Genomic DNA, 20,298 nt, shown 5'->3' with positions numbered 1-20,298 from the left:
CCTGGGCAACAGAGCAAGAATTTGTCTTAAAAAAAAAAAAGAACATTCATAAGTGTTATTCATAATACCCCCAAATAGAAACATCCAAATATCAATCAACAGAAGAATGGATACATACATTTTAGTATATATTCATATAAATGGGAACACCAAACAGCAATAGAATTAGAGAAGATACAACTACACATAAGAATGAATCACATACACATAATGTTGACTGAAAGAGGCCAGACACAAAAGGAATACACAAAATGTATGTATAACTCCACTCACATAGTAAGTAAAAAACCTGTAAGGTACATTACAGTATTACAAGTTAGGCAGTGACTGAAAGAAAGCACAAAGGGAGCTTCTGACTGCTAGTAATGTTCTGGCTGTTTTTTTAATCTGAGCATTTGATACAGAGGCATTTCACTTGGTGAAAATTAATCAAGCTATACACCTATTCGTGTACTTTTCTATAGTTATTTTACTTCAATTGTTATTTTAAACACAAACACACACACAATGTATTCTCTAATGTGGTCTACATATATCTGACACTATTCTTCTCTCCAGCCACTCAGCCTCCAACATTCAGAGTTCTTTCTTCAACAGTTCCAATTTGCTAGTGTTCTTGTCTTAGAGCCAAGCAAAGTATTCTTAACCTAATTCATCCTTTGAGTTTCAGTTTGACTCCCTATCCATGAGACCTTGCTTGACTTCCTAATCAAAACTGGATTCTCTAAATTTCGGTTTCACAAGGCTTATTTATTTAGTACCTGACTCTCCTACTAAACTGTAAACTCCATGAGGCTCATGTAAGGCAGCATATGGCATTTAGCAGAAGGCATTAAAATACCTGTTGAATGTTAATTTTGAACAAACACATATCATTCTAATAACAGAAAATAAACAAATATACAAGAGAAATTAACTGAAATCTGGAACAGTTGGTAACATTAGCCTTTCCGAGAAAACTAGCATTGGTACAGTAGCAAACTATGTCGATGGAATTTATATTAAACCTCAGTTCTGTCCCCACTTAGGAGAGTCATTAGTTTGCTTTAAGTTAGCTTACTTCGTGGCTATGTAGGGCACAAGGTGATACTATACTCAAATGAGATGATGTTTTCCTAAATCCTAACAAAAGGGATAATTTTAAGAAACCAACTAAAAGAATTACCAGATTAGTACTTTTGACATATGTAGCAAATTTTCTTTTTAGGCGGGGCACAGTGGCTCACGCCTGTAATCCCAGCACTTTGGGAGGCCAAAGTGGGCAAATCACGAGGTCAGGAGTTCGAGACCAGCCTGGCCAACATGGTGAAACCCCGTCTCTACTAAAAATACAAAAAATTAACTGGGGGTAGTGGTGCGCTCTTGAGGCAGGAGAATCGCTTGCACCCAGGAGGCGGAGGTTGCAGTGAGCTAGATCACGCCACTGCACTCCAGCCCTGGCGACAGTGAGACTCCGTTTCAAAAAAAAAAAACTTTCTTTTTGACAAGATGTTTTCATCTTTTCTGGCAAAATTACAAATAACAAAGTCAAACTTTAACCAGAAAACTAATTTTAATCAGAAAACTATTCTGAACTAATTTAGAAAAAAAGAGAATGGAAAGCATCAGTGATAGGTCACACACACTGTCCATTCCTAGGTAGCTTCCATACTCCAAAAACTTGCTCAAAATGGCAAATTTTGAAATACTGTAGTACATTTTCTCCTAAGGGCTACAGAAATCAGAATGTATAGCAGCTCAAAATCAAGTAGCTCACGTTTAGTAATCAAATATGTGCTAAGCTAGCAGGGTAGAGGGGTTGTGCGGGAGAAGCAATCACGAAAGGGTAGAAGACAACATCTTCAAGTAGCAGTCTATTTTAGATGGAAAACAAAATTGGTTATATTGAAGGATAATGCTAATTGGCAGAGAGAGCAATAAGAATGAGCTCTCCTTCCTTATGACATCCACATTAACTCATTTCAGTTATAAAACAGAGATAGAAAAATTAAAAATAATTTTTTCTTTTTTTTTTTTTTTGAGACACAGTCGCACTCTGTAACCCAGGTTGGAGTGCAGTGGTATGATCTCAGGTGACTGCAACCTCCACCTCCTGGGCTCAAGCAAGCCTCCCACCTCAGCCTCCCAAGTAGCTGGGACTACAGGTGCTCGCCACCAAACCTGGCTCGTTTTCATATTTTTTGTAGAGACAGGGTTTCCGCCACATGGCCCAGGCCAGGCGCAAACTCCTGGGCTCAAGTGATCTGCCCTCCCAAAGTGCTGGGATTACAGGCATGAGCCACCTTGCTTGGCCTTAAAATTAATTTTCTCATTCCTTCTGACACTTCCCAGAGCTACTTAAAAGAAAAATACGATTTGAAAACTATAAAAATTGTTTTACAGAGAAAAGGAAATATTATAACTTTTTTCCACATGCATATACTTCACACACATAAGAGTTCCACTTGGGATTTGAAAGCTGACATTAAAAGATCAAATCGCCAGGCACGGTGACTCACGCCCGTAATCCCAGCACTTTGGGAGGCCGAGGCACACAGATCACAAGGTCAGGAGATCGAGACCATCCTGACAACATGGTGAAACCCCATCTCTAATAAAAATAGAAAAAATTTGCTGAACATGTTGGCATGCACTTGTAGTCCCAGCTACTTGGGAGGCTGAGGCAGGAGAATCACTTGAACCCAGGAGGCAGAAGTTGCAGTGAGCCGAGATCGTGCCACTGCACTCCAGCCTGGGCAACAGAGTGAGACTCCGTCTGAAAAAAATAAAATAAAATCACCAAAGTTAAATAAAATTTTAATAGAACTAAAATTGCCACTAATTAAAATAGTATAAACCAAGTTCATTTTATAAAATTTCACAATTAACTAACAATGTAATGATAAACAATCTTTTGACACCATTCTTTAAATTTTTAAATTCCTAACCATTAAAAATATGTGAAAAACTATGTGTTATCCTCTATTATTTTCTGGATGCAAGAAACATTTCACAATTTAAAAAAAAAAGTAGCTGGTGGCCGGGCGCGGTGGCTCAAGCCTGTAATCCCAGCACTTTGGGAGGCCGAGACGGGCGGATCACGAGGTCAGCAGATTGAGACCATCCTGGCTAACATGGTGAAACCCCGTCTCTACTAAAAAATACAAAAAACTAGCCGGGCGAGGTGGCGGGCGCCTGTAGTCCCAGCTACTCGGGAGGCTGAGGCAGGAGAATGGCGTAAACCCAGGAGGCGGAGCTTGCAGTGAGCTGAGATCCGGCCACTGCACTCCAGCCTGGGCGACAGGGCGAGACTCCGTCTTAAAAAAAAAAAAAAAAGGAGCCGGACACAGTGGCTCATACCTGTAATCCTAGCACTTTGGGAGACTGAAGCAGGAGGATTACTCGGGCCCAGAAGTTCGAGACCAGCCTGGTCAATAGAGCTAGACCCCCGTTATCTACAAAATTTTTTTAAATTAGCCCAGCGTAGTGGTGTGTGCCTGCACTCCCATCTACTTGGGAGGCTAAACCCAGCAGGTGGAGGCTGCAGTAAGCCACTCCTGACTGGGCGGCAGAGCAAGAGCTTGTCTCAAAAAAAAAGAAAAAAAAAAAAAGATATTTTTCAATACAATCAAAACACTAACATTGGAAGCAATCAAAAGGCATTTTTTAAAAGCCTAGTATAGCATATGCAAAAAAGTAATAGGCTGAATAATAAATTGCTGCACTTTAACAAGTTATTCTGTGAGAATACAGCATTGGGTTAACATTCAGTTTTTTTTATATTAGGGCACATCAAAAATGAACTAGTTGGCCAAGCACAGTGGCTCACGCCTGTAATCCCAACACTTTGGGAGGCCAAGGCGGGCGGATCACTTGAGGTCAGGAGTTTGAGACCAGCCTTGCCAACATGGCAAAACCCCATCTCCACTAAAAATACAAAAAAAAATTGGCCGGGTGTGGTGGCCCATTCCTGTAGTTCCAGCTACTCGGGAGGTGGAAGTTGCAGTGAGCCAAGATCACCCCACTGCACTCCAGCCTGGGCGACAGAGCAAGACTCCATCTCAAAAATAATAATAATAATAAAAGAACTAGACTTCCTAAAAAACACCTTCAGAAAATTGTGGATATCTTACATTTTACAGGTAGAGAACAAAAAGCAAAAATAACTGAAGAAAAAAGCTTGTATTTTAGAAAGAGTTGAAAGAGAAAGATCTCTACCCAAAGTCTTGCTTTCAAAGTTTTTTCCAAGACGGGCAACTTCTGTCATTTGAAATAAAGGGTAATGAAATTAAATTATTTTTTAAATTATTCTAAATCAAATTCTAATACTTCTGATATGTTAAAGGGGAAGTAAAATACAGAACTGTCAAACTGGTAAAGACTAGAAGGAAAGAGAATGAAATTTGTTGAGGGTTAGGATATGATGTAGATGGCAATTCAATTTTGAGATTTTTTTTTTTTTTTTTTTTTTTGAGATGGAATCTCACTCTGTCGCCAGGCTGGAGTACAGTGGCGCGATGTCGGATCACTGCAACCTCCGCCTCCCGGGTTCAAGTGATTCTCCTGCCTCAGCCTCCTGAGTAGCTGGGATTACAGGTGCGCACCACCACGCCTACTTTTTTTATTTTTAGTTGAGACGGGGTTTCACCATGTTGGTCAGGCAACTTCCGCTTCCCGAGTAGCTGGGACTACAGGAATGCGCCACCACACCTAGCCAATTTTTTTTTTTTTTTTTTTTTTTTGTATCTTTACCCAGGGTTTTGCCATGTTGGTTAGGCTGGTCTCAAAACTCCCGACTTCAAGTGATCCGCCCACCTCGGCCTCCCAAAGTGCTGGGATTACAGGCATGAGCCACCGCACTCGGTGAGGTAAGTGCAGAAATACTACTCAGTTCTTTTGGTAAAGATATCTTCAAGGGCGCGTTTGGAATATTGCAATTTTCAGGATTAACTATTAATATGCAAGTTAAAACTCTTAAGGAGCTTTTAAATAACTGGACTGCAATTATATGACATATAAAACATGCTAGCCATTGTTTTTACAGTTTTCTCATCTTGGTCTAAACCTCCTATCACTGACTTTAGGTTAATTTAAGATTTTTCATATAATTTGTAAACCCAATATTGAGCATTACCAATTAGCAAAAATACATGTAGATACATAAAAAGGCAACTTTTTAGTCCTCACTGAAGGAATTTCATCAAGTCCACTGGATGTAAAGAAATACAACTCATTGCATTTCTGAAGTGGAAGGCTGACTCTCAATTCATTCACTTAGCCCATACACAAGCAATGAAACAGCAAATTTTCATACATATATTCATCTGTGCCCATTTCAATGTTTTAAAGTTTTACAATTTAGTTTGAGTAACCTGAAAATAAAAATAAACTGCTCATGAACATAATTCAAAAAAGCGTATTAAAAGTAATAATTACAAATGTAAGCAAAAAATAGGAGGACTTTTTTTCTTTTCAAATGATATTCAATTAAAGAGGCTTGCCCTAACTCCCTGACTAGGCAAGGTCCCCCAATACTTCCTTCTTAGTAACTGTCACAATTCTAATTTCCACGTTAAACAAATAATTTACACAAATAAATGTTTATCTCTCCCTACATTGTAAGTTACGAGAGCACGTAGGCGCTGTTTCCACTTTACTCGAGTCCCCTGGGCACACCTGAGCAATTATTTGTTGAATGAAAGAAAAAAAGCTCTAAGAATGAACATGAATGTCTGGATTTTTTTTTTTTTTTAATGAAAGCAACACCATTACTGATTTTAAAAGTTATTTATTCAAAGTAGCTTTTAAAATATATACCTGGCTTGGCCTTTTAGCCAAAAGTCTCAAGCAGTCTATTGAATCAGTGAGCTTTGGGGGAGAGCATACAGTAGGCGCTAAATGAAGCGAATTGACTACTACCAGAAAATGGGTAAAATGAGATCTAACCTAGAGGAGACTGCCGACACCCAGCTAAATATCATTATGCCCAGGATAGTGCTTCCACGGACTGTGGTGAGAGCACTGATTCCTCTCCCTCCTCTGCTTCCCAGGCCGTTTCAACAACCCAGAGCGTTAAGTTCAGAGAAACAGCTTGGGGATGGAAATGACAGCCAATGCTTAAAACGGCGGGCACCAAACGGGCGTCTCTGGAGTTAAAGATGTCCCCCATTCCAACGTCCTTTTATTTTTCTCTATTTTCCAAGTGTCCACTGCAAGTCTTCAACTGGGGTCATGAAATCAAAGAATGTCACCATAGTGAGGTTTTAAAGTATCAGTTTATCAAGTTCGTGACACACTGAGTGCCCAAGTCCCCCGCAGAGTCCGGAGCTGGGGGGCTCCCGGGTCACCCCATTTGGATGGAAGAGAGGCTGCCCGGGAGGAGAACAGGCACTGGCTACCTAAGAAGGGGAGGCGGCCACTAGCCCCCGCAGAGGCGGGGTCCGAGTCGCCAGCCAGAGCCACCCACAGGCGGTCGAAGAACGCGGGCAGAGGCTCCGACAAGGCCAGGAGAGCCCGCCGCCGCCGCCCGTAGGTGCTCGGGCCTCGCCGAGACCGGGAAGAGGTGGCGCCGCCCGCTTTTCCCAGACCTAGGGGTGGCCCGACAGGCCTAATCCCGCTCCCCGCCCTGCTCGCCCGCCTCCTCCTCCGGCTACGCCCGACCCGCGGTTGGCCAGCTCGCCGCGCGCTCCGGGGCGAGGGCGGGAGGCGAGCGCGGACCGCCGCGCACTCACCATTGTCAGCGCCGCCGCCGCGTCCCCGCCACTCCACTCCTCTTCCCTCAGGAGAACTCCCAGCCCCGGATCCCTCCGCTCCGGCGCCCCGTCACGTGACCTCGGGCCGCCCGCCACACGTGACCACTCCCTTCCTCTCCCCCTACCCCCGCACCCGTCCCTCTCTCGGCCTCATGCCCCGCCCTGCTGGCCGCCAGACACTGCGGGGAGAGGCTGCTTGGAGGCGGGGCCTTAGGCTCCACCCTTCGGTGGGCGGGGAGGGTCGGGCAAATGACGTCGAGTGGGCGGGGCCCGGGCAAACGCAGGTTCGCGGGCTCCTCCTTGTCCCCTCTGTGGTCACCGGACTAGCTGTTCTGTGTCTTTCCTCTTTGCCACACCCAGTTCCTGTGAAAGTTTGAGCGGCTGGGAAGGAAGGAGGAGAAGGAAGGGTTCTTCTGGAGGCGCTCTCCTTGGCTGGGTCCCTGGGTTGCCGAGGCAAATGGGAGCCCTGCTTCCTTAGGCCTCGTAAGAGATGTGCTCTCTTCGTCCAGGGGGAGGCGTTCTGCCCCCTTGCCTGAACGCAGCCCCGCTCAGCTTCCGTCTGAGTCTGGGTTTTCTTAACTTGGCTTTCTCACCTCTGAAGAGAAGACCAGTAGAAAAAATCCTAGGATACAACTTTCATTGCTTCCCAAAGTCCCCAGATGGCCCCTGAGCCTGGAGGGCTCACAAACCCACCGTTCCGCCCAGCCGTTCTGAGAGGGCAAAGCCGTTCCCCCAAAAGTCCCACGGTGCAACTGAAGACTACGCTGGCCTGAACTGGATCCTCCTCCCTAGTGTAAACCTGTAGGACCTCCAGATGAGGAAAATACCGTGTGGGATTTCAAAGTACCGTGTGGGATTTGAAGGGCCACAGTGCACTCTACGCATTACCAAAGCAGAAGAAAAATCTATCACTGAATGCACTATGATTACCCCACCTTAACAAAACAAAATCAAGTTTGTGAGGCAAGCCCATAAAACAGTTCTCAAAAAATTTTTTTTATACTTAATCCTCAGTGTGAGTCTCAAATTTAAGAGGATTGAAGTCAGAGTATCATCTGTAACCGCAATAGAACTAAAACTAGAAATCAACCTAAAAAAGCAAGAAAATTCCGGAAATATTGGAGATCAAGCAACATAATTCCAAATCTCTAGGTCAAAGAAGAGATCAATGGAAATTTAAAAATAAGTTGAGGCCGAGCACGGAGGCTCACACTTGTAATCCCAACACTTTGGGAGGTCAAGGCAGGCGGATCACCTGAAGTCAGGCAGGAGTATCTCTTGAACCCGGTAAGCGGAGGCTGCAGTGACCCGAGATAGAGCCACTGCACTCCAGCCTGAGCGACAGAGCAAGACTCTGTCTCAAAAATAAAAAATAATAAAAATAATTTGAAATAAAAATAATACAACATATCAAATTTGTGGAATGCAGCTGACACTGTGTAAAAGGAAAATTTGTAGCTTTAAATGCACATATTTGGGCCAGGCGTGGTGGCTCACGGCCTGCAATTCCAGCACTTTGGGAGGCAGAGGCAGAGGCAGAGCATCACTTGAGGTCAGGAGTTTGAGGCCAGCCTGGCCAACATGGCGAAACCCCGTCTCTACTAAAAATACAAAAATCAGCCGGGCATGGTGGTGCACGTCTGTAATCCCAGCTACTCGGTAGGCTGAGGCAGGAGGATCACTTAAACCTGGGAGGCGGAGTTTGCAGTGAGCCGAGATCGCGCTACTGCACTCCAGCCTGGTGACAGAGCGAGACTCCGTCTCAAAAAATAAATAAATAACTATAGTAACACTGATATTGCTGTCTATTTGAACTGTGAAAAGAAAACAGCAAAAACAATGCAAATCTTTAATTAATAAAAGTGAAAAAAATTTTTTTTTCACTTTGAAGATTTGCCTGTCACCTTGAGAGCTACTCTGGTTCCTACCTACCCTTTTCTGGGACTTAAATATCAACATAGCAAAAGAATAGATGAAAATGTCACACAGGCAAAGAAATACTAGTCAAGCCAAGTATAAATAAGATGTGGCAAAGAAAGTACTAATTTGTACTAATTATTTATTCTACTGATTTGTACTAATTATTTGTACTAATTATTTGTACAATTTTGTACTAATTTGTACTAATTATTTATTTGTACTAATTTGTACTAATTATTTATTCTACTGATCAAAACCCAATCAATAATTGTGCTATCATAATAAACACAAGGAGCAACAGAATTGTTGAACTGGTTATTTATCTGTCTGCCTACCTATCAATTTATTCAGCAAGCCAGAATGTTACAGTTAGATTGTGAGCAGTACAGTGTTTCACCAGCTGAGAACTGTGGCATCTCTATATTTGCCCTCTGCCAAAAAAAAAAAAAAAAAAAAAAGGGGAGGGGGGGTGTGAAGAAAATGTGACTAACTTACAGGGATTGACTTTCATCAACAAAAGTACGGAGTTTAGGTCAAAATGTATTAGATGGTAAGATAATCTGAGCTTTTATCTATCAGAAACCAGTTAAGAGAAAAATAGTCATTTATTCAAATTCACAAAGACTAAAAATTCACATTAATAACTGTGAGAGTGTCAGGGAGCAACTGTTTGCAGAGTTCACTGGCAAAGTTAAGGGAAGAGAATAAAATACAAATACACAAAAGGGATAAAGAAAGAAAATACAATTTAGGCTGGGCGCAGTGGCTCACACCTGTAATCCCAACACATTGAGAGGCCGAGGTGGGTGGATCACTTGAGCCCAGGAGTTTGAGACCAGCCTGGGCAACATGGTGAGACCTCGTATCTTACAAAAGCACAAAAATTAGCTGGGTGTGGTGGCATGTGCCTATTGTACCAGCTACTCAGGAGGCTGAGGTGGGAGGATAACTTGAGCCAGGGAGGCAGAGTTTGAAGTGAGCTGAGATTGCACCACTGCACTCCAGCCTGAGCAACAGAGCGAGACCCTGTCTCAAAAAATAAATAATAATTTAACTTAAAAAGAAAATACAATTTAAAACATGCCAGTGAAGTATAGAACAACTTTTTTCCTTTAACGTCCCAGAGCAGATAGAATAGATTTTGCTTAAAAACTTCAGTGAGTGCAGCTGTAATCATGGTAAATATTCTTTTTTAAAAAAATTACAATAATAAAAGCCATACTTTTTTTTCACAATATACAGGTTTTTTTCTTAAATGTACCAACACTTAATATTTTATCTCACTATTCCTCTTTTCTTTTTAAATTGAGATATAATGGATATAATGTACATACAGTGACATATGTTAGTCTTAAGTGTGCAGTTTGATCAGTTTTGACAAATGCATACATTTAGATTGTGCATGGTGTCGCAGGGCACAGTGGCTCATGTCTATAATCTCAGCACTTTGGGAAGCCAATGCAGGAGGATTGCATGAGGCCAGGGGTTCGAGGCTGCAATGGTCGCCTCATTGCACTCCAGCCTGGATGATGGAGCAAGACCTTTGTCTCTATAAAAAATTTAAGAATTAGCCAGGTGGTGGGTCATGCCTGTAGTCACAGCCGCTCAGGAGGCTGAAGCAGAAGAATTGCTTGAGTCCAGGAGTTCCAGGCTATCGTGAGCCACAATGGTGCCACTGCACTCCAGTTTAGGCTGCAGAGTCAGGCCCTGACTCTTAAAAAAAAAAAAAAAAAAGCATATGTTTATTTAACCCACACCTTCATCAAGATATAGATAACTGCCATCAACCTCAGAAAACTTTCTCACATCCTCTCTCAATCAATCCCATCTCCTAGATGCAACCACTGTTCTGATTTTTTTGATATTGGTTAGCTGGTGTTCTGTAGCGAAATAATAATGGAATCCTACCACAAGTGTTCTTTTGTGTCTTGTTTCATTACCTAAGCAAAATGATTTTGATACTTGTTTATGTTGTTGTATGCATCAGCAGTTTGTTCCATTTCATTGCTTATTGTAGTATTTCATTGTGTGAAGAGACCACAAAATACCTTTTTTCCTGTCAGTGGACATCTTTTTTCCCTTTTATTCTGTTGTGAATAAAGTGCTGCTATGTACACACCTTTTTTGTGAACCTAACCAAAGTAGAATTGCTGGGTAGGTAGGTGTATATTTAATTTTACAAGAAAATGCCACATCACTTTTTAAACTGGTTGTGCCATTTTATCCTCCCATCACGAGTATGTGAAATATTAATGTTTCTACATCCTTGCTAACATTTAGTGTTGTCAGTGTTTTTAACATTAGTCATTCTTATGAGTATGTGGTTTTCTCAATGTGTTTTTAATCTGCTTTTCCCTGATGATTAATGATTCTGAATACTTTTTCAGGTGCATATGGATCATTCACATATACCTCCCTTTGGGAAGTGCCTGTCAAGACTGCCAATTTTTAGTTAAGATGTTTATTTTCTCATTACTGAATTATAGTTTATTAAATACTTTGAATATAAGTCCTGTATCAAATATAGTAATTGAAAATATTTTCTCCCACTCTGTGTGCTTATTTACTTTCCTAACAACGTCTGTTGATGACTTGAGAATTTGGACTTTTACATTTAGGTGTAAAATGAGATCCATCTCAAACTAAAATTTGCAAATAGTATGGGTAAGATTTGAGAGCTTATTTGTGTCTACATGGTTCCAGCACCATTTGTTGCAAATACTTTCCTTTCCGCCTTAAATAATCTTTGGTGTTGGCGCGGTGGCTCATGTCTGTAATCCCAGCACTTTGGGAGGCTGTGGTAGGTGGGTCACCTGAGGTGAGGAGTTCGAGACCAGCCTGGCCAGTATGGTGCAACCCTCTCTACTAAAAAATACAAAAATTAACCGGGCGTGGTGGCGCATGACTGTAATCCCAGCTACTTGGGAGGCTGAGGCAGAAGAATCATTTGAGCCCGGGAGGCAGAGGTTACAATGAGCCAAGATCGGGCCATGGTACTCCAGCTTGGGCAACAAAGTGAGACTCTGTCTCAAAAAAAAAAAAATATATATATATATATATATACACACACATATATATACACACACACACACACACATCTTTGGTGTTTTTGTCAAAAATCTATTGACTGTATAATTGTGAGCCTATTTGTGAAATTTCTAGTCTTTTCCATTGATCTGTCTATCTTTATGCAATACTACGCTGTCTTCAATACAATAGCTTTATAGTAAATCTTGAAGTAAAGTGCTGTAATTTTTCCAACTTGTTATTTGTCAAGAATGCATTGGCTATTCTAAATTCTTGTATTCCAACATTATAAATCTTGAATTACATTTATAAGTTGTTAATCCAATTCTCCAAAAAACAAAATCTACTGATTGGAAATGAGTTGAACCTACACCTCAGTTTGGGGAAAATTGGCACCTTAACAATATTGGGCCTTGCAATCCATGAATATGGTGTATTTCTCTATTTTTCTAAATAAGTAGAGAAAAAGCTTTGATTTCTTTCGGCAATGTTTTGCAGTTTTCAGTACCTTTTACATCTTTTGATAAATTTTTTTCTAAGCATTTATTTTTTGACACTATTGTAAATGGTATTAAACTTTTTTTAATTTTCTGGCCAGGTGTAGTGGCTCACACCTGCAATCCCAGCACTTTGGGAAGCCAAGGCAGGAGGATTGCCTGACCCCAGGAGTTCAAGACCAGCCTGGGCAACATGGCAAGACCCCATCTTTATACCAAATTTAAAATTTTATTTTTAAAAATTATTTTCTAATTGTTCATTTCTTGTGCATGTGTTTGTGTGTGACTTTTCTACAATAACTTGGTGTCTTGAAACCTTGCTAAATTTCTCTGATAATTTCTTCCCATCTTTTCCTCTCCTCTTTCATCCTAGGTCTTCTATTAGTCACATACTGGACTTCCTGAACTGATTATGTCATTTTCTTATCTCTTCTTTTCTATTTTCCATCTAGTTGTCTCTTTGTTTTCCTTTCTAAATAATTTCTCCATATGTTTTTTTTTTAATGACTGTATTATAGTAGCCAACTTCTAAGATATTCCCCAATGATCCTTGCCTTCCAGTATTTACACTCCTTTATAGTCCCTTCTCAAATGCTGTCAACGCTGGTCTGTGTGACCAACAGAATAAGATGGAAGTGATGTGTGTGACTTTCATGGCTGCTTCTGACTTGCTCTCTCTTGGGTCACTCACTTTGAGAGAAGTCCAATGGAGAGGTCCACATAGTGAGAAACTGAGGTCGCCTGGAAATAGCCAGAACTAACTTGCCAGCCATGTGAGCGAGCCATCTTGGAAGCTGATCCTGTTGTACTCATTAACTCTTCAGATGACTGCAGCCTCAGCTGACAAATTGACTGCAATTTCATGAAAATCTCCTTGACAGAACCACCAAAGTAATCCTCTCTCAAATTTCTGATCCAAAGAAACTATAAAATTTTGAAATGTTCATTATTTATTAATATTTATTGCCACTAAGGGGTGTGTGTGTGTGTGTGTGTGTGTGTGTGTGTGTGTGTGTTTGAGACGAACTCTTGTCCCCCAGGCTGAAGTGCAATGGCACAATCTTGGCTCACTGCAACATCTGCCTCCTGGGTTCAAGTGATTCTCCTGCCTCAGCCTCCTGAGTAGCTGGGACTACAAGCACCCAGCACCACGCCCGGCTAATTTTTGCATTTTTAGTAGAGATAGGGTTTCACCGTGTTGGCCAGGCCCATCTTGAACTCCTGACCTCAAGTGATCTGTCCACCTCAGCCTCCCAGAGTACTGGGATTACAGGCAAGAGCCACTGCGCCCAGCCTGGAGAACTTTTTGATTGTCGAGTTCTAGGGGGGAAAGTGCTACTAGGCAAGTAATGAGTAGAGATCAGAAAGGCTGTAAACTTCCTATAATCCACAGAATAGCCTCCCTAGAACAAAGACATACCCTGTCAGAAATGTCAATAGCCAGGCGCAGTGGTGTGTACTTGCAGTCCCAGATACTCAGCAGGCTGAGGCAGGAGAACCACTTGAGTCTAGGAGCTTGGGGCCAGCCTGGGCAACATAGTGAGTCTCTAGCTCTAACAACAACAACAAAAAAGTCAATAATGCCAAAGCTGAAAAACCCTGGTTTGGTACATATAAACCTAGGAAGACAAACAGGGTTCTGAAAGATCAATTGTATTAATATTTTCAACAGTGACCCAACTGGTAAGGCAGACAACATGCTGAGGGAATGGAGACAAAAAGCTTCTGCAAAATCAGCCATTCCCATCCCTTCGCTATCTTAGCATTTTATCATTATTATAGATTTGAAAAAACATCTATAATGTAAAATGTATTATAGTTATTTGCATTGTATCCACTAAATTTTGAGTAGTCTTAACTGTTAATCCCTGGTGGCTTGGTCCTCAGCAGGTTTTTGTCGATTGTATATCAGACAGGAAAATTGGCTACGAATTAGACTATTGCTCAAAAGTACAAATTGGAAGAAGTTTTTAACCCTTTGCCCACAAACCCCCAAAAAACTCTGTAATTATGGTAAATAGTTGATTGAAAAATAGAGCCAAAAGGTAAAAGAGTAAGAATTTAAAAACCTACACAAGGCCAGGAATGATGGCCACACCTGTAATACTAGCACTTTGGGAGGGCAAAGTGGGAGGATCACTTGAGGCCGGGAGTTTGAGGCCAGCCTGGGCAACATGATGTCTCAAATATATATATATATATGTGTGTGTGTGTGTGTGTGTGTGTGTGTATGTGTATATGTGTGTGTGTGTGTGTATATATATATGTATTAGCCAGGTGTGGTGGCACATGCCTGTAGTCCTAGCTACTTGGGAGACTCAGGCAGGAGGATCACTTGAGGCCAGGAGCTCAAGGCTGCTTAAGCCTGGGAGGTGGAGGTTGCAGTGAGCCATGATTGCACCACTGCACTCCAGACTGGGTGACAGAGCAAGACTTTGTTCCTCACACACACACAAACAAACAAACAAAAAATCTAGCCTGGGCAATACAACACGACCCTGTCTTTACCAAAAATACAAAAGAAAAAACAGCTGGGCATGGTGGCATGCACCTGTGGTCCCAGCTACTTGGGAGGCTGAGGTGAGAGGATTGCTTGAGCCCAGAAGTTGGAAGCTACTGTGAGCTGAGATCATACCACTGTACTCCAGCCTGGGTAACAGAGCTAGACCATATCTTGAAAGAAGAAAATAAAAAACTATACAGTTTATATACTGTTTTTTCTATGTGGCTGATAATATTTATCCATCTATCTAGGTTGGTGCAAAAGTAATTGCAGTTTTGAACTGTGAATTTTATTTTATTTTATTTTTTTAGATGGAGCCTCCCTCCGTTACCCAGGCTGGAGTGCAGTGGCATGATCTTGGCTCACTGCAAGCTCCACCTCCCGGATTCAAATGATTCTCCTGCCTCTGCCTCCCAAGTAGCTGGGATTACAGGTGCCCACCACCGACCCCAGCTTATTTTTTGTATTTTCAGTAGAGACGGGGTTTCACTATGTTGGCTACACTGGTCTCAAACTCCTGACCTCAAGTGATCCTCCTCCCTTGGCCTCCCAAAGTGCTGGGATTACAGGCGTGAGCCACTGCACTGGGCCTGGACCATGAATTTTAAATCATTATAACTTTATTAATTATCTAATTAGTATAATTTATTATCATCTTTATTAATCAAAATAGGAACCATTACAATCAATACATTTTTGCCATTGGGAAATAAGTTTGTATTCCTGTAGCATAAAAATCCATGCTTTTGGATTCGACGACCTCTTGGAAAGCATTTTCTGCATTCTACTGGTTGTGGAAGCGTTTTCCCTGCAAAACGCTGCCGAGATGCTTGAAGGGGCGGTAGTCAGTTGGCAAGAGGTCAGGTGAATATGGAGAATGAGGCAAAACTTCGTAGTCCAATTCATTCAACTTTTGAAGTATTAGTTCTACAACCTGCAGTCAGGCATTCTCATGGAGCAGAATTTGGCCTTTCTGTTGACCAATGCTGGCTGCAGGAGTTGCAGTTTTCGGTGCATCTCATCGATTTGCTGAGCATGCTTCCCCAATGTAATGGTTTCGCCAGGATTCAGAAAGCTATAGTGGATCAGACTGGCAGCAATGACCATGACCTTTTTTTGGTGCAAGTTTGGCTTTGGGAAGTAATTTGGAGCTTCTTCTCCGTCCAACCACTGAGTTGGTAATTGCTGGTTGTCGCATAAAATCCACTTTTTGTCGCACGTCACAATCAGATCAAGAAATAATTGCTTGTTGTTGTGTAGAGTAGGGAAGATGACACTTCAAAACGGCGATGTTTTTTATTCTCGCTCAGCTCATGAGGCACCCACTTATCAGGCTTTTTCACCTTTCCAATTTGCTTCAAATGCTGAATGACCTGTAGAATGGTCAATGTTGAGTTCTTTGGCAACTTCTTGTGTAGTTGTAAGAGGATCAGCTTCAATGATTGCTCTCAGTTGATCTTTGTCAAATTCCCATGGCCGGCCACTACGCTCCTTATCTTCAAGGCTCTCATCTTTTTGCAAAACGTCTTAACCACGGCTGCACTGCACGTTTGTTAGCAGTTCCTGCACCAAACATGTTGTTGATATTGCGTGTGGTCTCCGCTGCTTTAAGATCTGTTTTGAACTCGAATAAGAAAATAGCTTGAATTTGCTTTTTGTCTTAATATCATTTCCATAGTCTAAAATAAACATAAAATAAACAGCAAGTAATAAGTCACCAACACAAAAACATAAAGCGAGAAATGCCCATTAAATTGATGTATAACATAAGCACATTTATTTAAGAATGCATTCCAATATCAAACGGCAAATTCCAACAATGCAAAAACCACAATTACTGTTGCACTCACGTAATACCTTCCTTAGTGCCAGGCAAGACTAACATATTACATCCACTCTCATTCAAACCCTGTTAGACTAAGCTCAAGGACAAATACCATCTGGTGTGCCCTTGTTTCCCTCTGTATTCCCATCACCTAACACATAGATGTAATCTTTAAAATAATATTATGAAATAGCTTGTGTAGTTTTGTGTAGTTTTTAAAATTCTTACTCTTAAATTTTTTAAAGTTGTGTAGGTTTTTAAATTCTTTTTTTTTTTTTTTTTTTGAGACGGAGTCTTGCTCTGTCGCCCAGGCTACAGTGCAGTGACCCTATCTCGGCTCACTGCAAGCTCCGCCTCCCGGGTTTACACCATTCTCCTGCCTCAGCCTCCCGAGCAGCTGGGACTACAGGCGCCCGTCACCGCGCCCGGCTAGTTTTTTGTATTTTTTAGTAGAGACGGGGTTTCACTGTGTTAGCCAGGATGGTCGCGATCTCCTGACCTCGTGATCCGCCCGTCTCGGCCTCCCAAAGTGCTGGGATTACAGGCTTGAGCCACCGCTCCCGGCCAGGTTTTTAAATTCTTACTCTTTTACCTTTTGGGCTCTGTCTGTCAATCAACATACATTTTCATGATTACAATTTTTTAGGGGCTTACTGTGTGCCAAACACTTAGCTAACTATATCATATACATTGCCTCATTTAATCTTCACCACAACCCCTTGGGCGAGTATTGTTAACCTATAGTACAGGTAGTGATAATTGCTCATGTTTATTGATCACTTGCTCAATGGTATTGTCTCTAGCACTTTACGTGTATTAATTCATTTAATCTTCTTAACAAACCTACAAAGCAGGCACTATCATTATCCTCATCTGAAAGAGGAGGAAACTGAGGTATAGAGAGGTTAGATAACTCATCTAAGCTTATCTAGTTGGTAAGTGACAGAATTTTCAGTCCAGATGATCTGGCTCTGGAGTCCACACAATTAACCCCTTCCTATACTGCTCTCCCTAGACAAACTTAGCTAAATTAGGCTAGTTGTTCTAAAGTTATACAGCTAATAAAGAGTAAAACTGGTATTTAAGTCAGGACTTTGTAAAGCTAAAACTCAAAGTGTTTCTACAAAAGAGAAATACTCTACAGTTCCTTTGTGGCAAGTTTTAAGTTCTTTTTTAACAAAAATGTCATGTTTTAAACAAAACCTTGACTACCTACCTCTCCTTTAGAAGTGTAAAACCTAGCACTTAACTAGTGATACAAAACAACAGGTATATTTTCTAAAACGGGCCTTGTTTTCTCTGCTATATCATATGGAAGCCAAAAATAGGCCTCTTGACGGTAATACCCCATTGGGCATAAAACTAACTAAGTTCCTATTAAACAATCTCAGATTTATTAACAGAAAGATCAGGGTATAATTTACAACTGTCACCAAAAGTAAAATGCTATAAACATATTCCTATGAGTTGTGTTCTATGAGAAGCAAACTCTGAGATGATGAATAGCATGGAGGAAGTTAATGATGGAGTTGCCTTAGGATCAACACCTGTGCAGAACGAGAAGGAAACGGAATTAGAGAGGAATAAATTGAGCTGCAGTACAATCACAAGGCATCAGCTGACCACAGAGAGAGTTCTGAAGTTGGGATGTTTCTTCCGAGTTGTTCCAAGTGGATCATGAGCTCTGAGACACTATACCCACACATAGATGAGTCTTTGTGAGCTGTCCATGAGAAGGGAGCATGACCTTGGATGAGCTGGCTGTCTGCATCTAAGAACTTGCAGCCATCAGCCAACCTTTCCTGTGGCTGAGGAAATAGATCTTCCAGTCCCAAAGGGAGAATCTCAGTAACACAGCACGGCATTCGTAACAGTTTACCCCTTGTGCCACTTAGATCTTTTTTGCTTCATATAAATCCTGGGAACAGCTCCTTCAGGATACTGCAGGGCTCTATTCCTGGAGAAAGGTCAATGGAATGAGCTACAGCCACTGCCACTGCAGCTGGTATCAAGACTACAATGGATACTCATGAAATGCCTCCTCTACTATCAATTCTAGATTTCTCTCACCCTTGGCTAACACCTCTGCTAGTCTAGATGGCATAGTTGGAGGATTGACCCAGACCTTCAGCCATGAGGATCTGAGCCCCTAGTTGGCAGGTTCTTCTCAGGCCTGGCTGCTGTATTTATCCATTTACCATCAAACCATTAGTACTTCTCCTAAGTACCAAGAGAAGCCTCAGTGGATCACTTGGGTGTCAAGCGTAGTCCTCCCTGTTCCCACTGTGTAGCAGCAGCCCTGCCTCTTGATAATCAGGTTCGTAGCCCCTGCCAAGATGGTGACTTCTTGACCATTCATCCCTTGCCACAAAGAGCTTAAAATGCCATAGCTTAAAGTTCAATACAACTCTTACCATGTCCCCTGGTGGAGACATTTCCCACAGGGAACCATAACATCTACATATGCAAAACTCAGGGTTGCGGTAATAGGAAGAATAAATTCCACAAGTAGTGTTTTGTTTTGTTTTGTTAGATAAGGGGACAGGGTCTTTTATGTTGCCCAGGCTGCTCTTGAACTCCTGGCCTCAAGCAATCCTCCCACCTCAGCCTCCCAAGTAACTGGGATTGCAGACATGAGCTATTGTGTCCAGCTAAACACCCCACGTAGTTTTGATGTTGAGTCCTTTTGTACTTCCACTCCTTGGTTCCTGGACCTATGTGTTCTACCTATTAAGGACACAGCACCATATAAAGGTTACTTATCTAGCATGTAAACTGCATCCTGAAGGTTGTGACGCCAACCTCAGTGTATCATAGCCAAGCGTTGCCTCAGCTGTGCCCTCAACAGGCCCTTCCATCATTCTGTCATGTTGAGGGCACTGAAGTGATGTGGTAGGTGATAAAACCAGTGGAGCCTGTGGTCGTGTGCGCCCTGCTGCATCTCCTGCTGTTATGCTGTGATGTGATGTTATATGCAAAACCCTGTTGATAAATCAATCATACTCTGTAAGCCCTTAGATTTTCGTGTTAGAGATCGCCTGAGCAGGAAAGGCAAACACATACCTGAAATACGTGTCTATCACTGTTCAAACAAATCTCTGGCCCTTCCAGGATGGAAGGGACCTTATGTAGTCAACTAGCCACCAAGGTCTCCTTCAGGGATAGTGCCATATCAGTGGCTCAGCAGTGAGCTCTGTTGCTAGCATACTGGACATTTGGCAACATCAGTAGCTGGATCAGTCTTGGTCGGTGGGAGCCCATGTGTGGCCTCCATCACTGCCACTGTGGCCACTCCTTCCTAAGCTTATTGTACTAGTTTTAGGGTGGCCCATGAAAGAGGCTGACTGACGTCTCTGACATCTGTCCAAGTCATTTTGTCCACCTGGTTGTTTAGTGCCTCTTCTGTGATGGATGTTTTCTGGTGGGCATTCACATTTGATACGTACATCTTCACACTTTGTCTTCTCTCATTGGTCCAGCCACGTGCCTTTACCCTAAGCTTCTTAGTGCCCAATCTTCCAATCTTTCTGTTTTAGGCCCCTGATCAACTGGGCAAAACAGTCACCACAGTCCATGAAAATGAGTATCTTCCAACCTCAGGCTACTTCTCTCTCCACACAGAGTGGATGGCCAGGAGCACCACCCAATGCTCCTGCCCACTGGGAGGACTTCCCCTCAAAGCTGCTTTTCTTTTTTTTTTTTTTTTGAGAGGGAGTCTGGCTCTGGCTCTGTCGCCCGGGCTGGAGTGCAGTGGCCAGATCTCAGCTCACTGCAAGCTCCGCCTCCCGGGTTCAC

At 42.2% G+C, this 20,298-nt stretch overlaps 1 protein-coding gene and 1 long non-coding RNA gene across 2 annotated transcripts in view; both read right to left on the bottom strand.

Annotated features, from left to right (window-relative positions):
* Positions 1-6,955, bottom strand: part of VPS26A (VPS26, retromer complex component A) — a 52,182-nt gene extending 45,227 nt beyond the window's left edge. Inside the window, exon 1 of the mRNA XM_023205050.2 lies at positions 6,711-6,955. Coding sequence (XP_023060818.1) covers positions 6,711-6,713 — 3 coding nt within the window. The 5' untranslated portion in view covers positions 6,714-6,955. The remainder of the gene's footprint in view (positions 1-6,710) is intronic.
* Positions 6,956-15,338: 8,383 nt separating this feature from the next.
* LOC111537914 lies at positions 15,339-20,212 on the bottom strand. Its single transcript, XR_002730147.2, has 2 exons — positions 19,567-20,212; positions 15,339-16,302 (listed from the first exon to the last, which is right to left on the bottom strand). It is a non-coding gene; the product is annotated as an uncharacterized LOC111537914 (long non-coding RNA).
* Positions 20,213-20,298: the final 86 nt, after the last annotated feature.

Source organism: Piliocolobus tephrosceles, chromosome 9, assembly GCF_002776525.5.
Source record: "Piliocolobus tephrosceles isolate RC106 chromosome 9, ASM277652v3, whole genome shotgun sequence".
In the NCBI taxonomy this organism is placed as follows: Eukaryota; Metazoa; Chordata; class Mammalia; order Primates; family Cercopithecidae; genus Piliocolobus; species Piliocolobus tephrosceles.
The sequence above is the reverse complement of the archived record's forward strand: the minus strand, read 5'-3'. Positions and strand labels throughout refer to the sequence as shown.